The sequence below is a fragment of the Pseudonaja textilis genome, chromosome 6 (genome assembly GCF_049901715.1).
Source record: "Pseudonaja textilis isolate UNSWEBS1 chromosome 6, rPseTex1.2, whole genome shotgun sequence".
NCBI classification, from domain to species: Eukaryota; Metazoa; Chordata; class Lepidosauria; order Squamata; family Elapidae; genus Pseudonaja; species Pseudonaja textilis.
Window position 1 is genome coordinate 48,212,950 of NC_141995.1, and position 24,519 is coordinate 48,237,468.

At 35.9% G+C, this 24,519-nt stretch overlaps 1 protein-coding gene across 5 annotated transcripts in view; it reads left to right on the forward strand.

Annotated features, from left to right (window-relative positions):
- Nucleotides 1–1,551: 1,551 nt before the first annotated feature.
- ATP8A1 (ATPase phospholipid transporting 8A1) overlaps nt 1,552–24,519 on the forward strand; it is a 63,564-nt gene continuing 40,596 nt past the window's right edge. Inside the window, exons 1-9 of one of the 5 annotated variants that reach the window (XM_026699793.2) lie at nt 1,552–1,915; nt 11,015–11,129; nt 11,592–11,691; nt 13,194–13,292; nt 14,308–14,353; nt 15,468–15,508; nt 17,299–17,372; nt 20,645–20,714; nt 21,884–22,011. In XM_026699793.2, coding sequence (XP_026555578.1) covers nt 1,867–1,915; nt 11,015–11,129; nt 11,592–11,691; nt 13,194–13,292; nt 14,308–14,353; nt 15,468–15,508; nt 17,299–17,372; nt 20,645–20,714; nt 21,884–22,011 — 722 coding nt within the window. In that variant the 5' untranslated portion in view covers nt 1,552–1,866. Of the gene's footprint in view, nt 1,916–11,014; nt 11,130–11,591; nt 11,692–13,193; nt 13,293–14,307; nt 14,354–15,467; nt 15,509–17,298; nt 17,373–18,731; nt 18,806–20,644; nt 20,715–21,883; nt 22,012–24,519 lie in introns of those variants that run through there. The other 4 variants (XM_087936763.1, XM_026699795.2, XM_026699794.2 and 1 more) reach the window with 4 other exon arrangements.

Consider the following 24,519-nt stretch of genomic DNA (forward strand, 5'->3'; position numbering starts at 1 on the left):
AAATCATTGCTTCATTGTTGCAGACAGCTCTTATATTATGTTGGAAAGATACAGAAGGCTGCAAAGATTCCTTTTCATTTCCAATAATGTAAATGCCTGCAGCACTTTGCAAGCAGACACAATTTATTTATTTTTATTTTATTTATTTTGTCAAGCGATTATAAGATAACAGGTGTAAGTATAAACATAGTTATGAATACAGGAAATGAATACATATAAGAAAAATAAAAAAGAAACAATAGGACAGGGACAGTAGGCACATTGGTGCACTCATGTAGACCTCTTAAGAAAGGGGTGAAGTCAATAGTAGACAGTCTAAGGTTAAAGTTTTGGGGGTTTGGGGAAGAAACCACAGAGTCAGGTAGAGTATTCCAGACATTGACCACTCTGTTGCTGAAGTCGTATTTCCTGCAATCAAGTTTGGTGCAATTAACCTTGAGTTTGTATCTATTGTTTGCTCTTGTGTTGTTATGGTTGAAGCTGAAGTATTCATTGGCAGATAGGACATTGCAATGTATGATTTTATATACTATATTTAGATCGGATCAAAGGCGGTGTAGTTCTAGGTTTTCTAGGTCTAGAATTTCAAGTCCGGTGGCATAAGGTATTCTGCAACGAGTGGAGAATTCTTCGTGTGAAATATTTCTGGACTTTCTCCACTGTATTAATATCAGATACCTAATGCGGGTTCCAGACTGATGAGCTGTATTCCAGTATTGGTCTGGCAAATGTTTTATATGCTCTAGTGTGATATTACCAGAGAAAAAGCTATGCAGGATTAGGTTAACAACTCTTAATGCCTTTTTAGCTATGAAGTTATAGTGGGCTCTAGCACTTAGATAATTAGAGATGAGTATTCCAAGGTCCTTGGCAGAGTTTGGATCAACAAGGTCTTGACTATTCAGCTTGTATTTTATTTTCTGATTTTTTTGCCAATATGTAAGACAGAGCATTTATTTGTTGAGATTTGAAGTTGCCATTTGTTTGACCATTCTGATGCATAGTCGAGGTCTGGTTCCCTGGTTGAGCCTTGGGATTTCCTGGTAGTCTCCCATCCAGGCTCTATCAGATCCTTATAGGATGCAAAAAGACCCAAAGATTTTATACCTTAAAAGGGTGTGTGCGCATTCATGACAAAGCAAATACACAAGTTTACCCAAAGCAAACACGCAAATCTGAAGTTTGGCACCCTGTCAGCCTAAAATCTCCACCCACCTTCAACTCAACAAATGCCGGTTAACGCCGCGCCACCCGGCTTTTTATACTCTCCGCCCCGCCCCCTTTTCCTGCCAGGCTCCGCCTCGCCTCAAGTCTGGCCTGTTCCATTATCGATCCTTGAAAGCTCAGGGGTATTCGGTCGGCTTTGTCGGGTTGGGGTGTGTGTGTGTGAGGGGTGGTGGTGGAGGAAAGAAGGACCCTGCCCGCCCCCCTACACACATACACACAGGCGGCGCGAAGGGCAAGCGGGTCTCTTTGTCCTACCATGCGCGCGCCCCAATGGCCGTTCGAAAAGAATCCCACCTCATCCCCCAGTTGGTACATTCCAGTTTGGAGAGGAGGGAAAGGAGGAGTACGCGAGCCAGAAGCGCTCGCTCGCTCGCGGTTGGGCGCGCAGGCGCAGGTGTCCGAGAGGTTGGGCGGGGGCGGCGGGGGGTTGGTCTCGCGACCGCAGCCGCGGGGGGTCCCCCTCTAGAAAGAGGAAGGAGGGAGGGAAGGAGAGTTGGGCGGGGGGAGAGTGAGCGCTCGCTCCCCACCACCGGTAACGGCGAGAAAAGGGAGCGCGCGCATGCGTACGCGCGAGAAAGAGAGCGCCTCAGCCCTGTGAGGGGACCGCGCCAGCCGAGGCGCCTGAGGCGAGCGAGGGAGATGCCCGCCGTTCAGAAGACCGTGTCGGAGCTGCGGTCTAGGGCGGAGGGTGAGTGTAGAGGGGGAATTTCGGGAGGAAGGCGAGGGAGAAGCCCCGAACCTGGCGGAGGGTCGCTGGTGGTGGTTGGGGAGGGGGGGCAGGAGGAAAGGAGGCGCAGCAACCCCCCTCACGGCGCTGCTTCTCCTCCCAGTCAGGCGCAGAGGAGGCTCGCTCGGCCCCGAGGGGCAAGGAGAGGGGGCTCCCTTTCGGTTGAACGCAGTCCCTGCGCTTTTGGCCCGGCCTTTCCCCCTTCCCCTTTCCGAGCATCGCCATCCTAAGGGCTGGAGGGGCACCCTGGAGGTCCTCTAGTCTTGCCCTCCCTGCCCAAGGCAGAAGACCCTATACCAAACCAGGGCAAATGGCTGTCCGGTCTCTTCACAAAAGCCTCAACTGAGGCAATTTCGTACTTGTTCGCTCTATGGTTCAAATGACTCCTGATTATAGGGCTGGAGGGAACCCTGGAGATCTTCTAGTCCAACCCCTGTCCAAGGCAGGAGTCCTCCTACCATCCAAGGCAAATGGCTGTCCAGTCTCTTCACAAAAGCCTCCACTGAGGCAGTTTAGTACTTGTTCAAATGTCTCTTCATCCTAAGGTTGGAGGGTACCTTGGAGGTCCTCTAGTCTAGCCCCATGCCCATGACAGGAGTCCTTATACCCATCCAGGACCAATGGCTGTCCAATCTCTCCTTGAAAACTACATTTGTGCAATTTAGTACTTGTTCACTCTGAGGTTCAGATTGATTCCTGCTTATAGGGCTGGAGAGGTCTTCTAGTCCAACCCCTGTCCAAGGCAAGGAGTCCTACTTTCCCAGACAAATAGCCGTCCAATCTCTTCTTGAAAACCTCCATGGATGGGACAGCCACAACTCCAACAGGAAAGCTGTTCCGCTGATTGTTTTCACTGTCAGGAAATTCCTCTTTAGTCCTAGGTTGGGTCTCCTTCTAATGAGTTTCTACCCATTGCTCAGGGCCTATGGAGAATACATTAATGCTCTCTTCCCCATGACAGCCCTTCAAGTATTGGAAGACGCTATTGTTCTATCCCTAAGCCTTCTCTTCAATAGCCTAGCAAGGCTCTTCAAATTTGGCCAGTTTAAGACTGGTGGACTTCAACTCCCAGAATTTCTGAGCTAACATGACTGGAAGAGGAATTCTTGGAGTTGAAGTCCACAAGTCTTAAAGCTGTCAAGTTTGATGACCCCTGGAATAGAGAGAAAGAAAGAGAGATAGATAGAATAGATAGAGGGGGAGAGAGAGAGAAAAATAGAATAGATAGATAGAATAGATAGAGAAAGAGAGGTAGAAGAGATAGAGAGATAGAATAGATAGAATAGATCAAGGGTCTTCAAACTTGGCCATTTTAAGACTTGTGGACTTCAATTCCCAGAATTCCTGAGCTAACGTGACTGGAGGAGGAATTCTGGGAGTTGGAAGTCCACAAGTCTTAAAGCTGTCAAGTTTGAAGACTCCCAGCCTAGAGACTTACCTTAGTTCCTTAACCCATTCATTGTACAATTGAGCCTCCAGACTTTGAGCTATCTGCAAAGGTGGGTCAAAACACAGCAAGGTGGCCGCTGTGCGCACACACACACACACCCCAGCAAAGAAGGGAGGTCTTATCCTGGCAAGACTGCCATTTTGACTCTTTTGACCACCTCGAATGCCCATTTTCAATTGTCTGGCTCCTATAAAACACTGAGTCACTAATGGGAAAATAACCATCATTTCTTGGTGTCTGCTTTTCGCTATTCCATCTTTTGGTCCTCCTCCTTCCTGAATTGGGTTTCTTTTCCCAAACAACGAACGGCTCTTTCCCCATAATTAAATAGTCATGTGTTTCATGCAAATGCCAGTAATCAATCATGTTTGATGGTGGTCTTAGGGGATGGCAGCACCTAGTGGGGGGAGGAAACTAAGCAGGTCAGGGTTGGATATTCTTGAATGGATCTGAAGGCTATAGAAGTGTCACTGAAAAACCTTTACCTTTTTACTTTAACTTTGCGTCATATTTCACAAGAACAGTAGAAAGTGGCTTTCCCTGGAATGTTACAGTTCTGTGTTCATGGCTTTTGCTGTTTGTTAGATGTTTTCTGAACTAGTTTATGTTACAAGGAGACACAGAATAAGATGATGATAGAGATTAGATTTGGTAATCCTAGGCCTGAGAAATGCTGATAAATATCTACAGATTCCTCAATATCTGGAATGCTGGGGTATTAGGAAAGATGTTAACTCATCTTTACTGTAATAAAAGGACAGAATAGCCTAAAACAAACTGAAGGGAATTATTGCTCTTAGAGAATGATACGTCGCTAACATTTGAAGCTGAGAGATTTTGGCTGCTGAAGCCTTTGATAATTTATGAGATATACAGCATCTCAGGTGTATCTCTCTCAGCCTTGTTCTTGCCCAGGTTGTGGCTGAAGTTAAAGGAATCCATATGAAGAGATGCATTTGTACTATAGGGAAGACCATCCTGAGCAGAAGGTAAATGGAAAACCCTGGCTGAACACAATGAGATTACATCTCATGTCGTATTGCTCAGTCTTCTCTGCAGTATGAGTGGGAATAAGAGAAAACAACCCATTCTGGACTGAAGCCCTTAGATTTGTGATCAAATGAGCAGCTCCTGTTAGCCTACCTCCAAATCTCGTCAGTGATATAATGCAGTTTCATTCCATTCCATGCCAGGATTCAGATTTAGATGAGCAGAAAGCTGTTCCTCTACGAACGATATTACACTGAATAATGGAACTCTCTTGCAATATGGGGGGAAATTTGCAAACATTTTCCTACCCTGATCAAAAGCATTAGATAATTTGTTTTCTTTTAATAATCAAACATGTCATAATTTCAGTTTATATTGTATATTTAAAATGAAATTAGATGCCACCATGCATTTTAAACATAGATTATACTTAATAAAAATTGTTATACTACTTCTTTAATTAGATTTTTTTTTTCAATTTTTGGAGCTTGGTAGGCAAAACTTAAAAACCCAACCAAACCTTTCTTAATGTAAATAAGTAATAGATGAACAGTTCAGTCCTGTTCAATTCCAGCATTCCACATTGACAATACTAGTTCAATTTGTCAAAAATAGCACTACGCTAATTTGTATGTCTGAAATACACAATCAAGAGTTCTTAATGTGAAGCTTATTTTTATAACCAGAATATCTGCAAATGAAGGTTGCTTTCTTTTTGTTCTGCTGATGCAAGAAAGAGAAAGATCTGTATATATCTGCTGTAATACAGCACTAAGCAAAATGTTGTGATAAAAGCTTTTGTCATGCTTTATTCCACCATAAATATTTCTGTTGTATCCCTTTTTCTGCATAGAATATTTCTTAGCATTGATTTGATAAACACCTACAACCATCATTACAGTATTAAAAGATGTGAATATGCTTACATAATTGTGAAAAAGCATATTAATATATGCCTCAGATATTAGATATTAATATCTGAAAAGAATCTACTTCATAAATCATTTCTGATAATAAATCTAATTAATACCGGTACTTATATAAGTACATTAAAAATGTACGTTTATTGGACTTTGTTAACTAATATATAATTTAAAATTCTTAGCAGAGTCCAATATTCTGTTTATTAGTTTTACTAATGACTTCCTTGTAGTTATTAGTGTTAGTACCTAATGTTTATTATATAAGTAGAGTGTATTACTATGGAAAGATGCATCTGAATAAATTATTGTATTTTTGAATACAGCATTTTAAATAATGTGCTTACTTTTTTTACCGCTCTAAATTAAAAAAGAAATAAAGCTGTTTGTGAAATATAAAATGCACATGCTCATCATTTATTTTTAGTTTTACAAAAATGCCACTTGGGCATGTTCTATTAATTTTCTTCTTTTCTTGAGCAGTGAGGCTGCTAAACTTTGCTTCCATCTGTTTTTATCAATCATGTGAGCTCAGCCATTGAAAGGAATGGGATACAAAGATTACTCGGGAAGCAAATGAGATCAAAAGTTACTTGTAACTCAGGCAGATTTTTCTTTTCAGAAGGACAAGGCTGTATAGCATTTTGTTGTTTTAAGAAAAGACTGAAAGTAGGAAGCTGCAAGAAGCTTTGGGACTGAATGGCCAGTACAATTAAGCCTATTCTTTCTGGGAGGCATTTGTTAAGTGGGCCTTGCCCCATTTTGCAACCTTTCTTGCCACTGTTGAATCACCTCAGTTATTAAGTGATAAGACAGTTGTTGTGAGTCTGGCTTCCCCATTGATTTTGCTCGTCAGAAGGTCACAGCCTGATCACAGGACCCCAGGACATAAATATGAACCGTTTGCCAAGCTTCTGGATTTTGTTCTCGTGGCTAGGGGGTGGCCGTAAGTGTGAAAAACGGTCAAAATCACTTTTTTCAATGCCGTTGTAACATGGAACAGCGACTAAATGAATTGTTATAAGTTGTGAACTACCTGTATCTAGTTTTCATTTCGTTTTCTTCAAGCAGTACGAGATAGTGGGTCTTGGGAAATTCTAATTATTATCTGAAAGCCACATAAAACTTGATGATGCTTGCAGTGATGCTTGCTGAAGGAAATTTGAAGCTGGAAATGAGGTTAAAACCTCTTCATTGTTCTTGATCAAGATTGCTGGTAGGAGGAACAGCCTCTTTTTTCACAGAAGTCCAAATTAGGATTGCAGGGGGTAGAGATCTTTAACCTTGGTCTCTTCTGATAATCCCATTGAAAAGCTGTTTTTTACTGCCTTTTGTCCTTCAGCCCCTTCTGTCTCATAAGATATTTGAGTTTGTTTGCCAAATTGATGCTTTAGGGAAGAAAAGATAGTGTTTAATAAATAGAACTACAAAGTACAATTTTAAATCCAGTGACTGTTGAATAATTACTTTTCAGTTTGAGTGTCTATCAGAAACTTTACTTTGAAAATGACTAATTGTATAATATCTGCAAAGTGTTGTAGTTGAAAAAATCCTTATCGATTAGCTTAGGTACTGGCATAGTATCAGCTTGTAGTATACGTGGTATGCTACTGGTCTGGAAGGAGGCAATGTTTTAGTCCGCGACAATGTGTCCTCAACTTACAACCACAATTGAACCCAAAATTTCTGTTGCTAGGGGAGACGTTTGTTAAATGAGTTTTACCACATTTTATGACCTTTCTTGCCACAGTTGTTAAGTGAATTGTTGCAGTTGTTAAGTCAGTAACACAGTGGTTAAATGAATCTGACTTCTGCATTGACTTCGCTTGTCAGAAGGTCTCAAAGGAGGGATCACATCCATCATAAATTCAGGCCAGTTGCCAAATGTCAAGGGCCAATTTTGATCATGTCACCATGGGGATGCTACAATGCTCATAAGTGTGAAAAATGGTCATAAGTCACTTTTGACCATTTTTCACACTTATGAGCATTGCAGCATCCCCATGGTAACTTGGAACAGTCACTGAATGAATGGTTGTAAGTCAAGGACTATCTGTATTCTATGCCCATTTTGTCACTGCAAATATAAGGAACAAAACTCTAAAAGCTACCCACTACAAATGTCATCCCTGCTCTGGTTTATTGTATTTGCTATATCCAAGTTCTTTCAAAACTTAACAAATGCTAAGCAGTTACCATAAGACACTCAACTTTATCAACAATTATATGTTTTAATGATGCATTTGTAGGACAGAAGTATTTAATAATGCTAGCTGAGGAATCATTTCAATTTCCCAGTTTTTCTTGAAAATCACTTTCTTGATTGTAGATCCACAATAAGTAAATATATATTGCTTTAGTTCTTCAACTCATTCTGTGAATGATTCATCATGATTGTTTTATTAATATATAGTCATCTTGCCTGGAATATTATATTGCACTTGAATGATTTACTGTGACATTTCTTGTATTTGTGACAAATAGATTTATAAGGTAATTTTTTTTCTACTCTAAATTTCTCAATTTATCTCTCATGTTTTATTAAAGTACCACAAATCATCATCAAAATGTTTTTTATAAATTAACTGATATCAAATTCATTCTGGTTCTCTTCTGCCTGCTTTAAGCTATATTTTTTAATTCAGTTAGAATCTTAGTACTGTTATTTTACTTTTTAAAACTATCATTCTAACTGAGAAACAAGAATTCATTTTGCAGTCAACAGGAAAAAAAACCTCTATTATAATAGGATTCTCATCCCTGTACTTTGTATTTTATAACATAGATTTGATTTCACATGTCTCATTTCAATTGCACTTTTAACATCTATTATCAATTTCTCTAAAAAGGACTGCATTCTTTTGTAGGTAGTCCTTGACTTATGACCACAATTGAGTCCAAAATTTATGTTGCTAAGTGAGACCATTGTTAAGTGAGTTTTGTCCCATTTTATTACCTTTCTTGCCCAGTTATTAATCACTGCAGTTATTAGCTTAGTAAGATTGTTATTAAGTGAATGTAGCTTCCCCATTGACTTTGCTTGTCAGAAGGTTCTAAAAGGAGATTATATGATCATGGTACATTGCAACCATCATAAATCCATGCTAGTTGCTTAGCATCTGAGTTTTGAGCACTTGACCATGGGGATATTGCAATGATCATAAGTGTGAAAAATGTCACTTTTTCAGCACCATTGCAACTTTGGTTACTAAATGAGTGAGTTGTAAATTGAGGAGTACTTAAAATATGGTGTTATACTGATCTGTTATTTATATCTACAACCTCAATTTGAACTTACAGCTTTTTAGGATACCTTATTAGAGACCAAAGGGTGTATTGATAGTCCTTATAATAGAGTTTCATGTAAATTACATTTCATCTCTCTCTCCCAGTTCTACGTGCTACTGAAGGTTGCTTTTATGTTTGGATCCTTTTACAAAACTATAATTTTGTAAATTTCCCCCTTATTCAGCTGCTTATCAATTATCTGACTGTAGCACAAATCCCCTTCTGCAACAAAAGGTTCAGAAGGAGCATTGTTTTCACATTCTACTACTTTAATTCAGATTTATTCTTTTTTTTAACTATTTGGCAAGTATATATCCACAATGGAGTATAATTAGCATGAAACCATTTATTCAGGTTGCTTGTAATCTCAGTACGCAAATATCTAATCTGCTTATTATACAAAATAATATCTAATCTTTTTTAAAAAATTTGTCTGCTTCCTCTAACAAAATATTAAAACATACAAGTTAACATGTAGGCCTAAACCAACTTCAACGTTTCTCAATTCCTCTTTTAATGTTTCAGATGTTTTAACCTTTCAGGTGACGCCTGAGTGAAACATTGCCAGCATATCAAATTAATATTTCTTCACCTTTCTGTTGACAGCTTAATTGGACTCAACCTTCTCTGTCTTTAATTGTTGATCTAAGGGCTGCATAACTACAGGTATTTCTCGACTTATGACCACCATTGAGCCCAAAATTTATGTTTCTAAGTGAGACATTCATTAAGTGAATTTTGCCCCATTTTACAGCCTTTCTTGCCACAGTCATAAATAGGAGTCGGTAGCCAAGCCTCTGAATTTTGATCACGTGGCCATGGAGCTGCTGTAACAATCACAAGTCACTTTTTTCAGCGCCACTGTAACTTTGAGCAGTCACTAAATGAACTGTGGAAAATGAAATGAATAAATGAAATGAGGACTACCTGTACAATGAAGTACAATGGAGGTATAGTAGGCTGAAGTCCTGGCTTGGTATTTGGAAGTAGGACAAAGTTCTACGAGAAAACAAAGTTGAAGTTTAATCCTAACAAAACAGAATTCCGTTTTCCCTACAATTATCTAGTTTTCCCTCTGCTCCATTTATAAGGAGGCAGGACTGTGATTCGAAGTGTTTTAAACTCAGGACAACTACTATTTGGTAAAGAGATAGTGGGTATAACTGGGGAGGCCTTTACCCAACTTTGTACTCCAGCTGTATAACCCTTTCCCAAAGCAAGAAAATGGTAGTAACTCAAAGCCTTATCACCATGACAATAGACTATTGCAAGGTGCTCTGTATGGGTTTGCTTTTGGAAGTTACTTGGAAGCCCCAGTTGTGTAATGTGCAACTGTCTGCACCCTGACAGGCAAGAGCAGTTACGGGATACCCATATTCATAATTATATTCCAGGTATTATGTTTGCTCCCAACAGGTTTCTTAATGCACGCAAAGTGATAGTTTTAATGTTTAAAGTGCTTGAGTGCTTTGCTTCTAGGTAGGAACACCTTCTCCCGGTAGAAGCAATCAATCCATCGTGCTCATTTCAGCTGAAAATGTTGGTTATCATTGATTCACAACAGATTGAATTAATGGCTCAGAGGCAGTGGTCTCTTTCATGATCTCCACCCTGTGGAATAGTCTTCCCAGAGTACTAGAGGATAGTACAACCTTAATAGGCAGAGTTGTCTACAAAAGCTTTGCTGTGAAACAGTTGAGGATATGGGGGAGAGAGAAGAAGGAAGGTGTGTTTGTCTTTGAACTAAAGCAGCTAGAAGAAGAGGGAAGTGTTTTTTTCCACAAAAAGGAAGGGTCTAGGAGGAAGGAAGTAGAAAGCCAAGGATTGAACATAGCGTAAAAAGAACCAATGATCAGTCAAGATTGAGACTTTGGAGGAGTGATGTTACCTAATATTGTCCGTCAGTAAAATTATTGATACTTTTTATTGTAATGCTTTTAGTAATCTTGGCATTTGTTTTTGATTTTAACTGCATATTATTATTGTTATTATTTTGGCTTATACGACTGAAAACTTTTGAGAGCTGCAAGATTTAACCATGTAAAACTTTTAACAACAAGTAAGTCCCTGGGCAGAGTATACTAAGCTTGGAACAGGCTACAACTATTGTAACATAAATAACAATTAAAGTACATAAAATGTAATTTCTCTTGTCAAGTCAAAATATTTAGTTTAAATGCCTTGAGTACCTGGAAAAATCTACCTGAACGTGTCACTAACAGAGCAGGAAAAGATTAAAAAATGTAATTATCTTAAAATGGGAATTAAAAATAGTAATTTTATCAGTACAAATGATACAATAGTATATACTATTGTTTTTTTACATTTCTCACTATGTTTAAAAATGCTTTTTATTTTCATTAAATCATCATGGAATTTAAATGTACATATTAGATTTCTAATATTTTTTAGGCTATGAGAAGACAGATGATGTTTCGGAAAAAACCTCATTAGCTGATCAAGAGGAAGTGAGAACTATATTCATCAATCAACCACAATTCTCTAAGTTCTGTAGCAATCACGTCAGGTATTTGTAACCAAAGTTTTGTACAATTAACTTACACAACTCTCATTGAAAGCCAAAGCACTGTTCTGCCATTGCATCATTAGCTCTGACCTGTTGTGTGTGTGCGATATCACTACCTGCACATTGAAAGAGTGGTGCTTGTGCTTCCTTTAACCATGTATGTCCTTAAATTTCACCCATGGATGTCTCTGATTTGTTACAAGTTACGGTGGGGTCCTTGATGTTCTCTGAGCTTAGCTGTTTTCTTGCAGACAGATAAGATGGCTGGCTAGAAGGGTGGAGGGTTTAAAAGAAGAAGGAAGAGGAAGACTCTGAGGTCCTCAGGTCTCTCAGAAGTTATGTGTATTTAGACATATACTGCATTAATTCTTAAAAATCTCTCTTAATGTACTCTGATTGCATATTTTATCTGTTTTTATGTCTTTCCCTTAACTCCGTGTGTTTTTAATTTCTCTCTCTTAGCACTGCAAAATACAACATTATCACATTCCTGCCTAGGTTCCTCTATTCCCAGTTCAGGAGAGCTGCTAATGCCTTTTTTCTTTTCATTGCATTGCTTCAGGTAAGAATGCATTCAAGTGCTTTGCTCCCTCCCTCCCTTTATCCTCCAGTAACATTTAATTGTTAGACATCGTAAAATTGCAATGTCCTCTGTGGTTGCAGGCTTTCATTATGCAATGTCTTTAAGTTCAGATAAAATCTCAGAACTTCTTAGGGAGTCAAATTTTAAACTAGGGCGAGATTATTTTTCTCTCTCAATATAGCTATACAGTTTTATTGTTGTTATTGTTTTAAACTCTTTCTAATATTTTTAACTATAATGTATATTTTTAATTGTAAGCCGCTCAGAGAGATTGGCTGAGATGGGTGGCCATGGAAATGGAACAAACAGACAAATATATTGTCTCACTTTTCTTATGAAAAGATTCCTAAGAAGTGTCTTGGGCCCAGCAGAAGCAGAGATACTTATCAGGGACTTTCCCTGACATTTACCAGGTTATGAGAAAAAATGCTTTAAGATTCACATTCAGTTTATAATAAGTAGATTCTTTCATAGCATCGTCTTTTTTGAGAATCACCCAAAAATCGGGGGGGGGGGGCACCCCACTTTAATTATTAACAAAGAGATGTACTCAAGTGAGGTCCAAAACACTTTTTCCAAATCGTTTTTGAAGAATGTAAGCAATGTTTTCCGAAACACTTGTATTGCTGTACTAAACTTTAAACTGAAAGTTGCTTTACCAGTTCTTCTTGTCCTTTAATGGTCGGTATAATAAAGAATGTTTATGATGCAAGCATTTGTTGTATAGGAAAGATCAACTCCTGTAATTTCTTATCTAAGTTTTATCTGTCATGTGATAAGGAGTTTAATCCTCCTGACTGAACTTTGTAATTGGGCGTATGTTTTGAGTTCTGTGTTTCTATAGTACATAACAAGTAAAAAGACTAGTAAATGCTCAGCTAGAAAGTTGTTATTTGACTTCTTTGATCTCATGTCAAGCTTTATTTGCATTCTAGTTCTACACTGTAATATTTATTGTATTAAAGGCTGTAAGGATAATGAGATTAAATGTAACACTTTTTCACATTACACATTTTTATTCTGGGATAAATGAACATTCTGGGATAATTTGTTTAAAGACACGGGCCTTTAGTAGTATCAATACTTTATATAGACTTATTGCCAGGCAAGTTTTTAAATCATTTAAGTTATGATAAAAGGAATTTGGATTACCTGAAATAAAACTGACAATGAAACTTCTCCTGAGTTCACAGTTTAGTCCAGATGGATCAATAATGCCTAAAACTTTCAAATTAGTATCAGTATTGGAATGCATTTTTGGTGATTATAAATATACAGTGTTTATTAAGAAACAGTTAATTGTAACTAGGGTAGATAATAGTTAATTGAAATAATCCTTGTAATTATTAGTTACCTATTTGAGAAATTTTCCTCATTAGCATTCAAGTGGATTCTGCGGTTATCACATTTTATTGAACATATTTTCATACAGTTAACCAATGTGACTAATATTAAAATGCACTTTTCTTTTTATGCTTTAGCAAATTCCAGATGTTTCTCCAACAGGACGGTATACAACATTGGTTCCTCTATTATTTATTTTAGTTGTAGCAGCAGTCAAAGAAATAATAGAAGATATTGTAAGTAGCAAAATATTTCCAACATAACTTTAAACTAATTACTCATCTCCCAATAAGATATATGTTTAAATTTAAAGGGACATAAACCAAATATACTCATTTTGATTTTTTTTTAACAGATAAACAAAAAATCCCTCACATTTTGTTAAGGAGCATGCATTTCTGGTTTTATACACGCAACACATGTGATGATGATGATGATGCGCCCTTAGGCGAAGGAAATCTACAAACAGAAATGCTATAGATTTTCTCCACCTCCCAGGGGCCTAGCACTTCCTATGCTTTTTATTAACTGAAGCATTTTCATTGTTCAGTAGAGGGAATCCTCGACTTACAGCAGATACCCCAAAAGCTTCTTACCTACGGATTACCTACGGATTTCAAAGTTACAGCTGCTGCAGCACTTCTTCAGGCACCAATCCTTAAGAGGCACTGCAGAAATACTTCAGCACTTACACACGCACACACACACACACACACACACACACACACACACACCATCTATTCCTCTCCCAGGTTCCCCCCTGGGGTTTGCTTCCCATTCAGCAGGTCTCAGCCTCCTCCTCAGTCCTCTCCAGGATCCAATGGCACTCCAAATCTTTAGAGAATAATAGAAACAAGTTCTTGCTATGTTGTTCTTTATCCAGAGACCACAGTTTTTTGTCCATCTGTATAGGACAAAAGGAAGATGTTTTGGAAAAAAAAATATTTTGAACAAATCCCATAGCAAATCATCAATTTTAGGATGCTCTCTGCAGTGTGCCTAGACAATAGAGTGCTTTTTTAAAAAAAACTTAAAAGTTCTGCCTGAAGGGTTTGCATGAAGTATAAATCACAAAAAAACAAAATTACCAAATGTGGTATCTTGTGCATATGCAGGCACTAGTTCTCTAACTTGATTTGTTATACATGTTGTGTGAACCTAGTTATAATTTACTTTCATATGTACTGTAACTTGCCTAATATTTAAAGTATTCCATGCTAGTAGTGTAAAAATCTATGTGGTTTGTTTCAGAAAAGACAGAAAGCTGATAATGCTGTGAATAAAAAGGAAATACAAGGTAGGAAGCTTCATATATAATCATTTTTAACTGTTCAGTCAGTAAAAATGAAGTCATATAAAGTTTTCCATTTTATGTCATTTTATTTATTTATATGATTTATATAGCCACTCAGAATCTCATGGCAGTGAATCTAAATGGTGTTCAAAGTATAAACAAGAAATGGTAAAATGTGAATGTGTGTGTGTGTGTATACAGTTAATAGTTTTCAGTCAAGCATTGAATGTGTGTGTGTATACACGTGTATATTCAATGCTTGACTGAAAAACTATTAACTATTTTCAGAATATGATATCCAGCTTTCAGTCGGTAGTTTATCTGTAATGTATACTATCCACAAGAATTTTTGAAGCATGATTCAGTGATTACAAAAATAGCTGGCCTGGCTTTAAACATCACTGTTTACTGGATTGCAAATCCTCAGCCAAATAGAAGCTTCTAGTCTTGATTAAACCAAAGGAAATGGTGTATTTGCAACCCGAATATATCCAGATATAACAACCGGCTCGCTTTTATAGTCATTGGTAGCTTCTTGCAGTCATGCGACTGCAATTTGTGGCCTTTTTTTTGCCATTTACTTGTGCTTTTCAGCAAAACCCAGCCCTTGGGGATATGGGTTCACTTAACAATTGCTGCGGTTGTTAGCAACCACCACAAAAATGTCAAAAAAAAAAAACACGTCACATGATGGTTCAGCTTATGACAATAATTTTTGGCTCGATTATGGTCACAAGTTAAGGGGACTACCTCTAAGATCACAAGCATAGTTGGGGTTTCACTTCGGTTGACCACCGAGTTTCCGGTCTCAATTGTGGTAGCTAAACACAAACCATGTACTTGAAAAAGAGAGCACTTTAGCCAAAAAGTTGAAAAAAAAGTATGCAAAAAGACTGACAAAAGTCTTGCACGAATGAACGGTTTTATATTCAGAATTCTGTTGATAGTAAAATAAAATTTTGATAAAATAAACTTTTGTTCCCACATGGTTTCATTTTGTCCTTTTGGAATATAATGTTTCTGTATAATTGGATCTTAGAGCAAATGTTAAATCAGTAGAAAATCATTTGGATTTAATGGAACATTTGTGGTTTTATTGTTGCTTTTCATGATGCAGTATTGAGAAATGGAGCTTGGGAGATTGTACACTGGGAAAAGGTATGTGTGTTTTTTTATTGTAAAGTATAATTACGATTTAGATCCAAAGAATTGAACAGACAACAGTGTGTGATAAATGCTGTTCTGAAGTATGTTTGTTGTCAAGTTATTTAATAGTGTTTGCAGCGTTTTGCACCACCCACTATAAAAATTATCTCAGCATTTTATATTCAGTGATATAACCTACTACAGGTAGTCTTCGAATTACAGAAGTTTCATTTAGTGACCATTTGAATTTACAACGGCACTGAGAAAAGTGACTTATAACCATTTTTCATACTTAGGGCTGTTAAATAATAAAAATTCCTAATCAAAATTCAGACGCTTGGCAATTGGTTCATATTTATGACCATTGCAATGTCCCGGGGTCACATGTTCCCCTTTTTGCAAACTTTTGCTAAGCAAAATCAGTGGGGAAGCCAGTTTCCCTGAACAATCTCTAACTTAACTGAGACAAGAAAGGTCATAAAATGAGGCAAAACTCATTTAACAACGGAACTTTTGAGTTCAGTGGTGGTCATAAGACGAGGACTACCTGTAGATAACATAAGATATAAGCAGTTCTGCTCAGAGAAGAGTAATTCTGGATCTAAATCTTTATATAACGTTACAGTTAATTACACCGAATAAATTAAATGTTTGTGTTTACCATATTGAATAGATTATCATTAAAAGGATTAAATGTACTGATTAAATTGTCATTAATTGTTTTATTGAAAATTCTGATTTATTTTTATTGCCTACATAATAATTCAATGTGCATTTGATCCCTAAAGGGTTAATTTGTATGCTCTGATACACAGAAGATTTAGGCAAAAGAATAGTTTATTATTCTATGCCAGTAGTTCTCAAAATTGCCATTTCCCTATCATATTAATCCAACCCTAGTTATTTTCACACAGCATAATTATCCTGGATTCTCACAATACATTAAATCAAATGAGTTGACTCAAATAAAATGCACGTGTATCTTATCTGTTTAAACCTGTAAATGTAACCATAGTGCTAACAACTTTATAATTAAGAATTAAAAATATTACCTCTCTTGTTTAGCATAGAATAGTTTTCTAATTGTTCTTATAAGTGCCTTCATTCCTTATGGATTGCAGTGTTTACTCAGGGGAAAATAAGCACTGGAGAACTGTAATACAAATTCATTTTAGATATTTTTAATTCATGACAACCATAAATCTATATTTGCCCCACATAGAAGCTGATTTAATTGAACTAAGTGGGGATTATTTCTAAGTAGAAATTATTCAAGTTATCAATTTTATATAGGTACAGATTCTATGCTGTATAAACTTTATTTCTTAGCCAATAAAGACGTTCCAAATTGTTGTAATTTTGTGATTGCACAAGTGCTACAGAAGCCCATAATTCATTAGTAAAATGTATGTAGTGAAGTCAACTCAAAAGTTTTTAATTCTTGGAGGATTACTCTCAGAGTGTGCAACACGATCTAAATAAGGTGAAGAGCTGACTGACTACAAAGATGTCTTTTGTATTCATACCAAGTAACAAAACAGATCATTATGTTTTGTTATGAGGAAATGGTGCTTTACTTCCTGTCATAAAATGAAAATAGAAATGTGGTCATTCTGTTAAATGGGAGAAAAACTATACTTAGATGAGAATGCCTTATCTAAGGTTTTTAAATCTCTTATATACTATCAATTCCATTTTAAGTAGTTTACTACTTTTATTACACAATACGTACTTAAATGCAGCAAAGGAAAGGATTATTCTGCTAGTTTCAGACCATTAACCAATTCCCAGTTTTCTTTCAGGTAGATGTTGGAGATATAGTTTTAATAAAAGGCAAAGAATATATACCTGCTGACATTGTACTTCTCTCATCAAGGTAGAGATGCTATAAATGCTTCCAGAATAGAATCTGTTTTCTCTCTCCAACTTTGATCCATAATTGCACCAAGGAAATAAAGAATAAACAGAAATGCTGGATATATTAATTACTATATATTACTATATATTATTATATTAATAATTGATATATTATTGATATATTATTAATATATTATTAATTATTAATATATTAATTATTAATAAACTCAGAAGCCTTCCCTCCTAATTTTATTTAATTTATCACCCCAAATATATCAATTGAAAATAAAATGATAGTTTGCGGCACAATGTTGTCTTAATATTGAAGCATTGCAAAATGTTATTGACATTTTCCTGAGAATATAATGTTCTAAGTGTTCTAACCTCAATTCATGCTTTCAGAATTCAAATTCTGTAAAATTTAATCTTGTTTATCTGTGTTTCCTTGGACAACTCAATATATGAAACATTTTTCCCTTCAAAATCTATTTGATTGGGTCATTATCTTCAAATACAAATATTTAAAGAGACTATTTTACTACCCCTACCTGAAGATTTTTAGCATATGTAATTCTTGTACATAAATAGGCTTTTCCTTTCTAAATAGAAGCTGACACCTCACACTATTTTGTTATTTTCTATGAGGAAATTGGTGCGGGTATGGCTATTTGATTCCCATCTACATCATGCCTTCCTGGTAGATGTGCTGAATTTGAATTTCTAGAAATATCAGAGTACCTCTCTAGTATTGTGGAACAACCACGAATTCCAGTATTTATTAATTCTGTTAAAGGAGTTTCCTAGTATCTGAAAAGGAAACCAAGAGATTTCCCTCCATTCCTTTTACAGATTGTTTTTATTATTTTGCTAAAGTTAAATAATTATTTTCTATTTCCTTTCTAATACTATGAATTTGTATTACTGGAGATGACCTGGGTGAGCCTGAGGGAGGGGTCAAACACTTCATAAGTTGCGAGTCCCTGCGCGCCCACAAGACATCTAAGTCCAGTCCATCTTAAATGCCTTCTTATCTCCCGCTCATTTCCCTTGACTGTTAGTTGCTCAGATTCTTATAGCTTGCAATAAATCTTTATACTTATTTGAACTGCCTGAATCTCCTGATTTCCCAGTGCTTGACAAGTTACGCTTTGACCTCCACATTTTAGGGTTATTTTTGCTGTCTCTAAAAATATTTTAAATAACACATTTTTCTGATCCAAATTAAATAGATTTTATGGGGGGGAAGATGTCAGCTCTTCCTTAACACGCTTTATATAATAATTTCAACTTTCTGTCTTCTTCTTTTTTTAATCTGTTTGATTTCTTCTCTTTTATTTATTATTCTGTTATAATTACTATTATTTCAAAACTGGTAAAGGTTGCAGTGGGGGAAATAGTGAAGGTGACCAATGGGGAGCATCTCCCAGCTGACCTCATCAGTCTGTCCACAAGGTTAGAATGAATCAGTTCTGGAATAAGTGTGTTTCTGGGTCTTTCTATTAAACCGAGGCAGAAAAGGATTCTGCTATGAACACATTGCAGAATGTTTTATTATGTACAAACATTCATTCAAATGGAAATAAAAGGGAATGTTTGACTTTGTCTAAGCTAATCTGTATGATTATAAAAGCCGCCTGTGCAATTAGACACCCGTGTACTTCAGCATAAAGTCTGCTGAAATTAATTGGGCTTACTTATAAGTCAAGAGGCTTAGGATTCCACTTAATACAAAAATAGCTGATCTACCTCCAGATTTATTCTATAAAATAAACCAATGACTAAAATGTTTTGATGAAATTATTATATAGATGCTATCTAAAGTTTTAGACTCAACTCTCTTGAGTAAGATGGCCTGTCTAGAAACATGAAATATAAATAAATCATCTGATCATAAATCATACCATCGAGAACTTCATGTTTTCAATAATTTTATACAATACTTTTGATGTGAACAAATGATATATTTTGAGAATTATAGAAGACCCACAGCACAGATCTAAACATTGCATGTTTTATATTGCATGTATTTGGATTTATTGATGGATGAACAGCATGCTACTTCCGTAAAAGCAGTTTTTATATAGTGTCTGTACTTGGATTGCGTTTTGTTTGCCATCATTGATTTGATTTGTTTAGAGAGATGAATGTCAATATATAGTATTTTCTGTAATGAAACATATTTTCCTGATCTGTGATATTCTACTTATTTATTTTCAATGTTCTTCAGAAAATATTCACTCAAGTGTAAGCCCAATTTGATAAATAGGGCTTATTTTAAATTATATGTACATACCAAATTATATCCTATACATACATGATTATTCAAAACTAAGCTAGTTTGAATTGAGTAGATGTACTCCTAGATGAATATGTAAAGGATTGCAAACACATCATATATTTGTTAAATCATGTGAAATATGTCCAGATTTAAATAAGTTTCATATACTAAAACTGAAATAATTCGCTTGCTAATTTGTAACCGATCAATTACATTTTCAGAAAAACTGACCTTTAAAAAGTAAGTGTAAACTGAAGAAATTTCTGTTTAAATATGGACATGCTTTTCAACTTTACTAAATATTCAACATTTATTAAATATATGACATAAATGCAAGATTAACATATGTTTTGGGGAAAATACACTGGTATTTTATACAGTGCATTTAATTACAATACAATTACAATACAGTGCGTTCAGTTGCAATTATGTTGCCCGTGATGGTTGTCATTTTTTTGCCAGTTACTTCCTGCTTCCAGCAAAAAACCGCCATTGGATAAAACAAATCTGCTTAATAACTGCCGTATTCGTTTAACGACTGCCACAAAGTCATAAAATCAGACGTAGTCACTTATTGGCCTGCTTTGTGATTGCAATGTTTTATAATCATAATTCTGGGCTCAATTACAGTCCTATGTCAAGGACTTCCTATGTGCTGCATAATTGTTTATTTTGTGTTACTTTATTTATTTAAAAAAAACCCTGAGAATTTATGTTATTCAAACTTATGGATTGCAAGCTTAGTTTCTTGTCAAATTATTTAGCCTGCTTTTTCTGCCTAAAACCTTGGCAATGCGATTTTAAGTTCTGGAATCAGTGAGTTTCTACCGGTGCATTAATGAAGGCAATATGGATTATTTTCTTTATATATTTTGAGGGCCATTTTCTGAAAATGTAAATTATTAGTAATTTTTTTAATGACAATAATATAAACTAAAGAATGATGTTGTATTTCAGTGAAATTAGATTCTGGGCTGCTTAATTTATAAAATGGGTCTTCTCTTTTCTTTCAGTGAACCTCAAGCTATGTGCTACATTGAAACATCAAATTTAGATGGTGAAACTAATTTAAAAATACGACAGGTAAGAAGTACATTTTCCCCTCTCGGTTGTCATATGTGTGTTGATATGGAGCATCTATTGCTCCAAGATAATTCACAGTGCATAGTTCACAGTATGAAGCAGAAACTTAAAGTGGAAAAAAAAATGCATTAAGGGATAGGAACATTCATTTAAATCTTCAAGAGATGTAGGCACTGATCCAAAGTGTATTGCATATCACTGGTGTTAGTCTGTTATTTAGATAAAGAAGCATCTGCAATTTAAGAAACCTGGTTTTACCTGTAAAATATTGCAAATGTATATTCCTTCTGTGTATGCATTTTCAGAATGCAAGTATAAAAATTAATAACGCTTCAATTTTATGTTTGCAATCTTCTCAATCCTTTCAGTTTTATTAGGCATTTGACTTTATACTCAATTTTGTGAAAAACCTTACATGGAAAATTGGGCACTGCAGACAAACAGGGAGGGAGGAAGAAAAACAAAAGAACAGTATCATTTATAAAAAGATAAACAGAATTTTTATAATGTAAATGTATAATTAAAATATGAACATGTTATATCTAATCAGCTGATAAATAATTAGGGATAGTGCAATATTCATGTGTGAATGCAGTTAGTGCAGAGAAGATACATTTGAAATTTTGCTTTTAGTTGTCTTAAATTTGTCACATCAGCTGTGCATAGTAGAATTGTGGCAAATATCAACAGTTATTAGCAACTACAATACAAGTTTAATCAGTCATCATGCATTTTGTACTTGGCTTGGAGTGATATTTCTGAATCTTTCCTTTCTGGCTTTAACTTTATTGTGAACCATTTAAAATCATAATTAAAAATATAGGGTTAGTTTTATATATATAAAGTTCTGTGTGTTTCTAGCTGGCAATAATTCATATGAGGCCCAGTTTATTGCTCCAAACAATATGACATCCTGCTGTTACATAAAAATGAGTCAGTTTTCAATGCCTTGATAATTATATGGAATTAAGGAGAAAAAGAGCTTGTGAAACTGAAGCTAATGGTTGAATTTGCTGCAGGATGAATTTGCTTATACACATCATGGTATACAATGATTGGCCATTACCAGTGAATGCAACTAATAAATTAACAGATGTAAACATATGTAACCTTGTGTTACTTATTCTTAATTTTTCACTATTGCATTTCCAAAATTTTTGTTCAAACAGGGCTTACCACTGACCTCTGATATAAAGGACATTGACAACTTGGTGAGACTTTCAGGCAGAATTGAATGTGAAAGTCCTAATAGACATCTCTATGACTTTGTTGGAAATATTAGACTAGACAGCCATGGGTATGCAAACTTTGAGTACAATTTCTTTTATCTTCTTTTTAAAAGCTATAAAAAGTAAAATATTGATATTGGTGGAAAGAATTGTTGCTGCGTTTTAATTTAAAAAAATGACCATGGGGACGTTGCAACAGTCATAAGTGTGAAAAATGGTCGTAAGTCACTTTTTCCAGTGCTATAACTTTGAACCATCACTAAGTAAACTGTTGTAAGTCAAGAACTACTTGTATCTCCTTTCCCAAAGAGCTTGTGCAAAACAAAAATAAATTTGTAAAACAAATTGTGAAACAATTGGCACATTCAGTTAGAGTGTTTCAAATGTCTTAAGTTCAGACAAAGAAAGCTTGAAACATTTTGAAACTTCCACTATTTATGGTAACTCAAAACAAACCAGTTGCTTTCTTAATTTTCCAGCTTGGAAGCAAGATAGTCAATGATAAACAAAACTTAGTAGTAACTATCATGCAATGTTCAGAAAAATTGGCGGAGTAGATTATTGTAAGTGTTTTTATAGCCTACTGTAGAAGCAATACTTAAAAACATTTCTAAAGCCTGAATGTTGCTTGCACAAGCAGCAAAGAACTGAACCCAGAAATGAAGAAATGGGAAATATATGCTCATGAATCCACAGGAAAAATCCTTATTAGCCTGAGACCTTGTTCTGTGCAGGCACAGCATACTTGGCAGTTATGCAACAAACAAACAAAAAAGCAGCACAATTGTGCATTTGTCAGCTGAAATGCTCAACAAATATAACAATGCATCTATTATTCACATATACAACACACATTTTTTGTATTTGGCTGTTTGCTGGAAAAGCTCAACATACAAAAGCATAATTTTCTGGAAAATCTTAACAACCATAACAGCGGGAATATCTCTAAATGGTCATGCATCATGCACATTTTTGCAAGTGGCACTCTGTCCATAAAAGCACAACAGGAATTATCTATGGATGGCCATGGACGATGCACATTTTTGTGTTTGCCCACAAAAGAAAACAGGAAGCACACAGCAAATACCTAATCCACAACATTACGTTACAATCCATGAACTTTTAACAGATTTAACAGATAATCAGAGTTGGAAGGGATCTTGTAGGTCATCTCGTCCAATTCCCCACCCAGGCAGGAGACCCAACACCATTTCTGACAAATGGCAGTCCAGTTTAACTTTAACCTTAGACTGTCTAATATTGACCTCACTCCTTTCCTAAGAGGTCTGTAGGGGGCGTGCATAAGTGCACCAACGTGCCTACTGTCCCTGTCCTGTTGTGTCTTTTATTTTTCTTATATGTATCCACATATTCATAACTATGTTTTTACTTATACCTATTATCTTGTAAACAATTGACAAACCAAATAATAAATAAATAAATAAACTTATTCTTGGAAGTCTCCAGTGATGAAGGTCCCACAACTTCCGAGGGCAACTTCTGTTCCACGGGTTGATTGTTCTCACTGTCAGAAAGTTTCTCCTTATTTCCAGGTTGAATCTCTCCTTGTTCAGTTTCCATCCTTAATTTTCATTAATTTTAATTTCATATATTAACTTATTAACTTAATTTTCATATAAAAGAATTGAATAGCAATAAAGATAACCTGGATGTACAAAATGGCCTAGACTCTGAGAAATGTGGTTAATGCCATATTCTCTATTCCCTTTAACTAGTTCCAGTCAATACTAACTGAGGTTAAACTTTGCCTACAATCCAAGTCTCTGTGGCAAAAGGGTGTTTATTTGTTTTTTTAATGTTACATGCAGGGGATTGGATGACTGTTTTGTGTTAGAAATGGTTTGCGTATCCTGATTTCCCATTTGGTAGAAATGTACTTAAAACCTAATGTTAAGAAATTAAGAAAGAGGCAAGCAAAGTTCAGCTGATTCTGGCATAGGTTCCAGGCCATCCAAAGTCAAGTCTTGAATTGCAGATTTCCCTCTCAATGGGTTCAGCAGCATTTTAATATCTGGATGATTTCTGCTAACGCACAAAACTTCTCATTGAAGGAGGAACCAAAGGGGAGACAACATAGTATATCAGGATTTCCACTACAAAAATAGCTAGCACCTTGATTTTATCAGCAGCACAAAGAAGTCAAGGCCTTTTGCAAATTAATCACTGGCAGCAAATAAAGATCAAAAGCTAAACTGAAAAGCTTTTTATACTACTGTTACTAATGATACAAGAGGCGTTATTGATTCATATGTACTACCTCTGTCTTTTTCACTCTTTAAAAAAACATCCCTGATGAAGAAGAAGAATGGTGGGGAGTATCATGTGACCTCTATTAAATCAGGATGTGACTTAATTTTGGATGCAATGATCACTTGCAATGATTGACAGGACTATAAAAATATTAGCACAAAATAGCAATTTGGATACGTAAAATGCAAAGAGAAACATAATAGAATTATGCTCTTATTAATTACGTTCTTGTTATTACTCCCATTAAAAAGTCTTAAAGTTAAATATGCCTAAGAATTTCCCAGGAAAGCCCCCCCCCCCTCCAA